The sequence below is a fragment of the Lissotriton helveticus genome, chromosome 7 (assembly GCF_964261635.1).
Source record: "Lissotriton helveticus chromosome 7, aLisHel1.1, whole genome shotgun sequence".
Classification (NCBI taxonomy): Eukaryota; Metazoa; Chordata; class Amphibia; order Caudata; family Salamandridae; genus Lissotriton; species Lissotriton helveticus.
In genome coordinates this window covers 437258771-437269716 of record NC_136068.1, presented here as the reverse complement: position 1 = coordinate 437269716, position 10946 = coordinate 437258771, and the positions used below count along the sequence as shown (strand labels likewise).

Here is a 10946-nt window from a genome sequence, read left to right as displayed (position 1 = left end):
AAGCACATCCCTCTCTGAGATAGCAAGGTGTGAAGGGGTTAACCACATACCAGAGCGTGGGTCAACAGTCCTCTGCGTCTCTGTTACAACCTGCTCTGTAACATTCAAATCCGGCATAACATGCTGCTGCTCTGCCACCTGCCAACCATCCAATTGAAAAGAACCCCTGCGCGCACCTCGCGCGGACCTGACAAACGCAGGCTCCACACGGCGTTCCCCAATGGGGTCAGAAGCGGAGCGCTTCTTACTCCCTCTCCGTCCCCCCCTCCCCCGCTTGGCCGGTATAATCGGAGCGGGAGCGGGAGCTTCTGCCTCCAACCCGTCACCCGCCCGCCCCGCCGAAGCAATCAATTGCGCCTCAGGCGCCTGACCCGGCTGCAAGCGAGCCGTCTGCCCTGCCGCCAGAGAGCCTCCCGCCCCACCCCAGGGCTCCGTAACCAACCCAGAAGCCGGTCCCGCGCCAGCACCCCCGACTACGGGAGCGCCCAAAATTACCGGCGCTCCCCCCTCCCCCGCCGCCACACGCGCCTGTAAAGTGGGGGCCGGTTTCCTCGAACGGGACCGGCCCCTTTCACTTACCTGAAGAGAACGCCTCTTCTTAGGCGAAGAACACGCCAAAACCGCGGCGGACACGCCGGCAGAGGCCTGGCGCTGGGGGCGCGCCGGCCCCCCTCCCACCACCAAATCCATGCGGCCTGCTTCCGATAGCAGACGCATGGCTTCCAACACGCGGTAGTCCTCCATGCTACTAAATGAACAACAAAGGAACAATAACGCTGTCGAACACACACCCAAAGCACCTCACAATTACCCTCGACCACAAAAAGCTATGAGCCCACCTAGCCACCAGGTCACCAAACCTAAAATGGTGGCTGGTAGGCAGTGGGCGGGGGGTTTATAATTGGGCTATGCTGGTCCTACTGGACCAGCCCAATTCTGGAAACTTCTGTCCCTCTTAAAGGGACACCCCTCGCAGCTCTCCCAAACCGCCCGGGGGAGGAGACCTCCCGGCGGTCGGCTCCCTCCCCCAAGCCCCCCTTGAGTTCATGTCACATTAAGGGAAAATATAAAAGAGGATGCCGGAGGTATGTCTGAGCCAAGCACCTGTGGTGTCATTTGCTCCCCACCTTCTGCAGACTTCACAGCCAGCCTCTTCAATCAGCATCCTCGCAACAGCGTGTGAAATCATTTTTCCATACGGAAGGTCAGCGTCGTCCCCGCCATTTTGCGTTTGTAATCCTCGTTAAAGGCCTTATTCTGTGACACAGTGAAATGATTTTTCCAATCTCCGATTTCTCCTAAGAACAGCAGAAAAGTGAGATATTACACCTGAATTTAATCAGTCACCAGTTTGTAAATTGTGAGTGGGGTATCATGAGCTGTCTTCAGTCTGAGCTCTGCTGACATGTTTACATGGTAAGCTGTGCCAGAGGGGTTCTTAGCTAGCCTACAAGCGTTGGGGATTTCGATGGCTTTAAGCAACTTTGGGTGATCATGAGTGAACTTTCAGAAGGGTCTGTAGTTGTTTGATACAGATGAGACCTGCATAGGTATTAGTAATGGTGGATGTTTTTAGTTTTCCTTTTGCAGGAAGGCGTTTTGTGCATTAGGTTAGAAAAAAGGATTATGTTATTGAAGATGTTGGACATGCACTTGTGTTCTTAAAATAGCTTGTAAAGGTTTTCACACAGAAAAAGGTTTTTGATTGGGTATTGCTGATGTAATGGGAGGTGCTGTTGATCTCAATGGTGAATGGCTAATGGCAGGTGTTGGGGGTTGAGTTAAAGATTGATGATGTGTGCAACATTCTGAGATTCAGATCTCGGAAAAATGAAAATGTTGCCACAGCATGCCTCCACCTTTTTAATAGGCGTACATTCTGAATGTCCTCAGTTTGCTTCACAGTTTGCATCAAGCATTGCCTTGCAAAAATTGTACGAGAAAGCACTCACAGGGTGTGCAATAATGCACTAGTTTAAAACCTTATCATGGTGCAGCAAGGGTTTGCACCTGAATCGTGATTTGCAGGCAATTCATACTGAGGTGCTAAGACATTATGGCTCTCTGTATAACCTTTCCTGACCAGTTGCATCAAAAGTATTTGGGAGAGAGAGAGAGAACTCTGTTTATTTAGACCATAGTCTTTAAACTCCACGGATCTTATAAATACATAAAACCAGACAAAACAAAACATCAAAAGAAGAAAGCTCATTAGCATTTAAAATCGCACAGTAACCTTGCTGCCAGCTTGCTTGATGCATATATATTAAAACCATGTCCACTATCACCCCTAGCAGCGACTACATTTTTAATTTTTTTATACTCAAATAAATAGATTAAAACAGTATAAAACATGATTAAACAATCATACCAATAGACCCTAAGTTTAAAAGGGTACTTTACTCCTATCGTTCCTCCTTAGCAGCAGTAATTTAAAACCATTTGGACTTTAACTATCTTTAGACTTGAGTATCTATATACAGAGTAAAGGGTTTAAGGCTAACTAAATCACTGTCCTTACTTTTTTAACTTTTGAAACGAATGATACCTTTCATATAATTTCCTAGTGAAATAGCAATATCCAGACATGTCATTTCATTTCATTTCATTTCAGTATTTGATTATATTTGCTTTTAAAATGATGCTAACAGCAGAAAGTCATCTCATAGCTTAAATAAGCAATCATCATAATCATAAACTTTATTCAGCTTTTCAAATAAAACCATAAAAGTTACACTTACAACAGTACGAACGGATATAAAAAGAAACGTGGTGCCCCCAATCAATTAATGTAAACAGTTAGCAGAGAGGATATAATATCTCACAGATGTTAAAAGTTAACAGAATAAAAAAGGATCTAGCAGCACAATGGGCATAAAGTTCTAATCACAGCTCGATCTGAGCCTAACTGCCGCCTTTAAAAAACTAAGGACATACCATAATGTGGACCCTGAAAGTAACGCTAAAAATGTAAAAGCGGGACGTACCTGATTAAAATTTTGGGATTTTAAAAGTGGGATTATAACAGTCTTTCTTGGTACCTCATAAAACTGCAAAACATTACAAAATTGATCATGTCCTGCGGAGACCTGTTGTCGCAACTGTATAAAGGCAAGGTCTGGCCTTTGTTACACCGTCGGGGGTGGGCAAGGAGAAGATAAAATTAATCAAAATGGAAACTTGTCAACAAAAATTGATCATACGTGTTAGGGAGCCGAAGGAGGTATGGTTCTGTTGATTGTTCTGTTTTTAAGATAATGTATCTCTGTACGCTGGGCTTCATTAGTTCTGACTCCTCCCGATTTACTGCCTGCAAGCTAAAAAATTGCTCCTTAACCCAGCCCCGATCTTTCCTGGTGATGTTTCCGGGTCACTATAGAGTTCCGCCCTCTCCAGGGTCCTGAACCCATCCCCAATATATTTTAACCAGGGGATACGGTGTGCATGATTGAGAGCCATGCAGCCCCTTATGATATCTTTGTGTAACGAGGTCCCACACTTTAAGATAGTAGAGTAGAGGGTGAGACGACAATAGGTCTGACAAGTAGGGCATACCCAATTCTTTGTGTGCTAAAAAGGTAGGGATTCCCTGAGGCACACATAGGAGTCGTCTTCAAAAAATAATTTTTCAATTCTTTGTAACTCCTCGGCCTTAGAGTGACCCCAGTTTTTTGCTACCATATGAAACCTGCGCTAGGCACTTGGCTCTATATATCTCTAGTATTGCACCTCTTGGTTTTCTACCCTACCGGGAGGTAAAGTTAGAAATTGCCACATTGGCTCTTCAAAAGTCCCCATTCTTCTTTCTTCTTAAGGGTCCCAGTTTAGTTTTGCATCCAGCATGACCCCCAAATAGGAAAAAGCCCCTGTTTTGGGAACCGATGTAGACCCCAACTTAAAATTAAAGGACTTCCCTGTACCAGGACCCACCTCCATCACGTAGGATTTGGAGTTGTTGACTAACAAGTACTGGTCCTCCATAAATTTCACAAAGGAATCAAGGAGGGTTTGTAGTCCTCTTGCTAGACATGAGGACAGCATCATTTGCGTCCAATAGTAGAGAGGAGGGGATAGGGGAGAGGAGTTGGCCTAACGGCTAGGGCGGTCAACCTCGAATCTGGGTAACTGGGGTCAAGTCTCGGCAATGACGCTGAATATCCTGTGATTCTGGGCAAATCACTTAATCTCCCGGTGCCTAACAAAAATGAATGTGTGTCCTCATGTACCGTAACTGGTGCTATGTAAATCGCTCTGATACCCTATTCGGGTTAAGTTTACGCTATATAAAACTCTGTAAAAATAAATAAAGAAATAGTACCGGCAGGCCACGCCAACCCACATGTGGGGCATCTACCTAGGTAACAGTCAGGGCCTTCTCCAAATCATTAATATAAAGATTAAATAAAAAAGGGGCCAAGATGCAGCCCTGGCACACCCCTCTCTGAATAGGGAATTGCTGAGTAACCTGACCCTCTTTCATAAATCGTACCACAGCTTTAGTGTCCCAGTGTAGCTCTCGGAGGAAGAGGACGATCTCTTTGTCCGCACCCATGCACTGTAAACCCTCCCATAACTTATTTTGTTTGACACAGTTACATGCGGACGCCAAGTCCATAAATGTGAGTATATCCTGCCTGAACGAGCAACTGTGTATTTACTGATAGTCAAATACAAGTTCAGGCATTGGTCGATTGTGGACATCCCTGGGCGAAAGCCATATTGTATATCTGTCAAGATATTGTTTGTATCAGCCAATGTGGACAAGCTTTCCAACAGGACCTGACCCAGCACTTTGACAGATGTATCCAAAAAGGATATGGACCTGTAGAATATCGTGCTATCCCTATTTCCTTTCTTAAAACCAGAACTATGGTTGATAGGGACCAGGTGCTAGGCAATTCCTTGCTAATAGCAGCATTCATAACCGTAGCGAGGATTGGCACCCATAGTTGAGGTTTAGATAAAAAAAAGTCCGGAGGGATGCCATCAGGGTCAGGTGCTTTGTTCTTGGACAGCCCCGCTATGCCTTTACTAACTTCCTCGGCTGTAATAAGGAGGGACGACTTCCCTCCCACTCCAGGTTGACACATGTCTGCTTGCTGGCAGAACATTCCCTCAAAGTGACATACCCAATCCTCTTCTGTAATATGGCATCTAGGGGCTCAGAGCTTTCCCCTGACAGAAAGGGGCAGTTGACAATGCTCCAAAACTGGGTACTATTTTTATGGTGACAGGCCTCATTAAGTTTACTCTAAGCCTTCTCTTTGAGCTCATTCTTCCGCCTTGCTATTTCAATTTTGTATATACCTCGACTCACCCTTATCACAGCGGGATTCCTTGGAAGGGTACTCAGGCCTGCCCTCAGATTCCTAGCTGCCCTTGAGCAGCCATAATCAAACCAGCTCCTGGCATGTCCCTTCCGGAGCTTGGGTGGAGCCTCAAGAAGGAGTCCAATTGTACCTGAGATGGTCGAGAATGCCTCCAACGTGGCATCTGCCTCCCCTCGTCCAGTTGTACAAATGTCAATTTCCCTCTTGCATTTTACCATAAGAGTCTCATAAAAAAGTCTGGGGATATCCGCACCCACCTTAGCCTTCTGCTCTGATCTGCTACCCTTGGTGATCCACTAGGGACAACACTGGGGGATTTCCCTACCTTGGGACAGGTGGTCGAGATGCACAGGGGGTTATGATCACTATGAATACTATCCTACACTGGAATTGAAAAAAGGGGCTAGAAACAAAGATATAATCTATTAGCGTTGAGCGCCCCCTTCCCATGAAAGTCAGGAGAAAGTACTTCCTACTGTGGGCCACCCTGGTCCTTGACATAGTTAAGTCAAACTCATCAGCTAGTGCATTGAGACTGTCTCCCTGGGCAGTGTGTTAAACAATCAATATATAATTGTTCCTCTGCACTGTACTTCGTGCACTACCTCGAGCGATTGCCAGTGGTTAGACAAATTGAAAGCATTCCTCCCTTCACCTTGTGTGTCTTTGATGTTCCATACTAAGTGGGACGGGTATACCCGGACATGGGTCCCTTGTTCACTGTGGCATGGGAACCGAGCTGTACCTGGCTGGTGAGCCCATATCAGTGTAAAACTGGTCCTGGGTTGCTTGTGTACCGGTTTAGGCAGAACCTGGACTTGCAGCTTGGGCTGGATTGTTTCCATGAGGACCAGGGTCAAGTCTGATTTGCATATAGCTTAGTTCATAGTGAAATGGCCTGGTGGGCAAAGAATGAGGGGTTGGAATGCTACCCCGAGCAATTGCCAGTGCTTAGATAAAATGCAAGCATTCCTCCCATCACCTTTTGTGTATTTAACTTGCCTATTGCAAAACACATTACTTAAAAGCAGTGTCAACCAAACAACAAAATAAACATTAATGCAAAATAGGGCAGATGAAAGTTGTATAACAGAAACTTCTGTGCGCTTTTTTCCTAACCTGCTGCCTTTTCAAATGCGCCATTTGCTAGTTTCACCAGGTATTTATATGTGTAAAAGAATATAATGTCAGTGAAAAAGGCATGGGTTTCTTCAAACCTGTCTCAGATGTACCATATTTACTTTAAGGTTCATGGAATGAACTGCTCTCCTTCTCATAAGCTCCTCTTTCGAGATGTCATCTATGCTCCCCAAAACATATATTCTGCCAGCCTAAACTGAAGATTGAAGGGGCTGATTATAATGGTGGTGAACCCGCCACGGGCAGGCTGCCGGTGGCGGATTCACCGCCATTGTAAGGCCAATTACCGCCCCACAGATTAGGATGGTGGGCAGTGTGCCTGACAGGCATAAAGCCCATCTGCCACGGGTCCGACAGAGGCAATTGTTAAGATTGCCTGTCGGACCGCCCGCATCCTCAGAATGGTAGCGGTGCCTAGCAGGCACCGCCTGCCAGATTAGGATGCTGGATCCCCGCCAGCCTTTCCATGGCGGTTCCCCGAGGTGGCAGTCGCATCTTAATTCCATTTATGGGACAGCCGCCTCAAAGATGGGCAGTCCACTCCACAACACAATGGCGGACGGACTGAAGTCCATCCGCCAATGTAATGAGCCCCAAAGCCTTTTACAGCCATATCAATTGGTATGGCCCAGGAACATGAGAAACCAAGTATTCACCAGGTTTTAAACTGATCTCAGTTTCTGCTCCACATATAGTGCTGCATTTACCCTCGCTGCTGGTAGGAACACCCGATCAACTTAACTAAGGCTTTACTGAGTAAGGAGCACATGATGTAGTGCAGATTTGTGGTTAGTGGAGGTATTATAGGTGGTGCTCGCATTTGACAATATTTCTTACTTCTCTTCATTTAAAAAGAAAGCACTATATGCTCCTCTAAAACTGTTGTTGTGGACATTCCTTTGTACCTTTATACTTACCTTTACGCATGAAGGTCCCAATGCGTTTGTTTAATAGAGCATCCGGGTAGGTGCTATAGTTGGCCATGGGGTTTTCTTTCATTGCCTTGAATGAGGTGTAATGGACAATATTCTCCAGTACGTCAGGAGACAGATCAACCTCCAGGAACTCCATCACCTTCCGAATTTCACGTGCTGGATTCTGAAACATGAGAGAGGGAGAAAATACTCCACTGAAAGTAGTAACTATAGATATTTTCCACTAATAGCATGTCTGGCACATAATTATGTACACTTATAGGTTAGTATTTTTGTTTCCCCCTGCCTTGGGTATTATTAAAGTCTTTTGGCACTCCCAACTGCAGAAAATTAGCCTGAGTGAGCAATACAATGGTACTCTAGGAAATTATAGTACGTTTTAAGTATAATGTTTAATTGAGATACAAGAATAAAGGCCAATTTCCAGTCATCATCATCATCAGAAAAGTTTTATTCATCAACACAATGTCATAAAACCAGAGGTCATCAAAATAAATACAATGAACATCAAAAAATACTACATCAAACCTATTATGAAAATACATAGGCAATCAATTTGTTTACTAATATTGTCTTACAAAGATTGCATATCTTTTTTTAAAACAGCATAAATAGTTACGCCAGGGTAGGTTACTAGCTGCTTTGTTGATTATTCTCTGCACCAATTTTGAGCCATCTATCATTTACAGCAGGAAAGACTAGGGGGCTGATTACGATGGCGGAGTGGATCACCACCACCGGCCCGGCGGTGGTGATCCGCCCACCATCAAAAGATAATTTACCCACCGCCATATTAGGATGGCGGTGGGAATCACTATTGTTCCCAAGCAGTTGTAAAGACCGACTGCCATGGTTCGCAAGGTGGTTCTTTTCTGCCTGCCTTGCGGAACCCGGAACCAGGCAGTCATTGGGGTGTACCCACTCCGTTTCCCTGCATAAGGTGGCAGACACTGCGCGGTGCTGCCATGTTGTGCAGGGAAATGCACAACATGGCCATTTCACATTGTGGCGGGTGCTGCAGCCAGCAGCACCCTCCGTGATGTTAAATCGCCAGATGCGACTGCCGTGTTTGTGGTCGCATCATAATTAGGGTGGCGGGACCGCCGGGTGGCAGGCGGCCGATCCCGTTACCGTTAGGGTGGCGGGCGGACTTAAGTCTGTCCGTCATCCTAATGACCCCCCTAGGACTTAAAACTAAGACCAAAGAAAACATGAACCCCCAGCACCTCTTGGCAGAGATATGATCCCAAATGGTATTCTGTCATTTACCGTGCAAATAATTTCAGTCAGAGCTAACTGAATTGCGTGACAATGGAGAATCAAATTATGAGCCAGGGTTGACTTAATTATAAGGGGATAAAAGGCAAATTATTCGATTTAATGCAGCACAATCTGTTGCAGTATTGCTTCGTTATTTTATGAATATACTACCCATTATGAATGTCTTAATTAATGCTTAATTAAGAAACAATGCTGCATAATTTGCATGAATCCAGTGGCCCTAGCTATAGTCCATGTAATATTACAGACTATGTGCAAAGTTATTTTAGAAGTCACCAAGATTTGGCTATCTTCAAGTCTCTTTCATTTAATATAGACTTTGGTTCCCACAATCTAATCAACGGAATCTGGTTGCCAGATTAGGGATTGCAACATCTTTCAAAGAGCAATGCTGCAGCTATCCTTTGCTCTAGTTTCATTGCAGGAAAAAAGATTAGTGGTCTACAACTGACACTGATGCTGCATGAAATCAAGCAAACCCATACCCCTAAACACCACTGGAGTTCCAAAAACACTGAAAGAGGGATAACTGGTCAGTAGAAGAAGCTTGACAGAATTTCAGATCAAATCATGGGTGTTTTACTGAGGAAGCAGGGCTCTGGTTTCAGTAAACATGCTCAGTTGCCCAGTTCAGGAGTCAAGTTTAGACACAAACTGGTCCCAAGCAAGCAAAGGCTGCCAAGTGGTGGTGAATGATTGAATGGCATCTTGTGGTTGACACTGCAGGGTGTTTGGAGACTATAAGTTTCAGCATCTCTGAAATGTCTATCAGCATCAGGATTCCTGATATTAGAGGCCCTCTAGAGGCCCGCTAGAGATGTGAGGCACCACCTGGAAAGGGTGGTCCCCCCACTGCATGCAGGGGTACACTACGTTAGGATTAAGTGACACCAGATCACAGTAGCAACAACATGGAAACTCTAAGATAAAGATGCAAGGTCCAGTTCCTGACCCTCAAATAGGTGGCAGCACCGGAAATGGAATACCCTTTTCAGTTTAGGCTGAATTTATTCCTCCTGATGTTCAGATTGGTGCAGAGACAGAATATCGAATCACAAATATTGAGTTCCACAAATATCGAGTTGTGAATATCGTGGGTCTGAAATATCGACAGCAAGAATATCGTGGTCAAGAATATCGACTTAAGGTAAGTAATATTGATTCAAAAAATATCTAAGTGTTTAATATTGTTTGCAAAAATATAGTTGGTAAAAATATTGTTTATTTATTAATGTTATGTATTTTAGTATATATATATATATATATATATCAAAACCACAAGGTGCCTGCTGTGGAAGAACATACAAACGGATAAAGTTTATGCTGAAAAGCTTCTTTACTGGAGGATGCTTATTATTTTATTATTTATTATTTGTGTATTTTATAAAGCGCACAGCGACCCCAACAGGGCATCCCGGCGCTAACAAAAGACTCTGACATCAGGAGGAATCAGTAAGGGAACCAAACTAAGAAGAGAAGAGAAGGGTTTTCAGGGATTTACGAAATGCGGGTTCTGTTTGGGAAGAGCGAAGAGCTAGGGGAAGTTGGTTCCAGTGCTGAGAGGCGCAAACCGCAAAGGTTTTGCCACCTGCACGGGAACGTTTAAAGCGGGGAGTTTCCAGCAGTGAAAGGGCATTGGAGCGTAGTAGCCTGGATTTAATGTAAGGGCGCAGGGTGGTCTTCAGATGGGCTGACCCAGTGCCTTTAGATGCACGGAAGGCCAGCGTCATTGCCTTGAAGACACATCTTTTCGCAATGGGTAGCCAGTGAAGTTTTACGGAGATGTGGAGAGATGTGGTGTCTGGCGGGGATTCTCTCCACCAGCCGAGCAGCGGCATTTTGGACCGTCTGTAGTTTGTGACACAGGCCGGCTGTGATACCAAGGTAAAGGGCATTGGCATAATCAAGATGGGAGATGATTAGTGCCTGTATCACAGTCTTACGGCAGTCCTCCGGCAGATAGTTAATAAGCCGTTTGATTATTCTAATTTTAGCAAAGCAAGAGGCAGCTACGGTCTGTACCTGGGTGTTAAAGCTGAGATTGTTATCCCAGCGTACTCCTAGATTTCTCACAGAGTCTTTAGGAGTGGGGGCTTGACACAGGTCTAAGGGCCACCACAGACTGGAGTCAAGGGGAGAAGGAGATTTGAAGAACAAGATCTCCGTTTTGCCTGCGTTGAGACGGAGGGAATTAGCGTCCATCCAGTTGGAAATGTCTCTAAGGCAGGATTTCAATGGCTCGAAGGCAGAGGCAGAAGGG

At 45.1% G+C, this 10946-nt stretch overlaps 1 protein-coding gene across 2 annotated transcripts in view; it reads right to left on the bottom strand.

The window, feature by feature from the left end:
- Positions 1-917: 917 nt before the first annotated feature.
- LOC144768561 (sulfotransferase 1C1-like) overlaps positions 918-10946 on the bottom strand; it is a 284323-nt gene continuing 274294 nt past the window's right edge. Inside the window, exons 8-9 of one of the 2 annotated variants that reach the window (XM_078652334.1) lie at positions 7388-7568; positions 918-1298 (exon numbers count right to left, since the gene is read on the bottom strand). In XM_078652334.1, the coding sequence (XP_078508460.1) occupies positions 1186-1298; positions 7388-7568 (294 nt within the window). In that variant the 3' untranslated portion in view covers positions 918-1185. The remainder of the gene's footprint in view (positions 1299-7387; positions 7569-10946) is intronic. The other variant, XM_078652333.1, reaches the window with a different exon arrangement.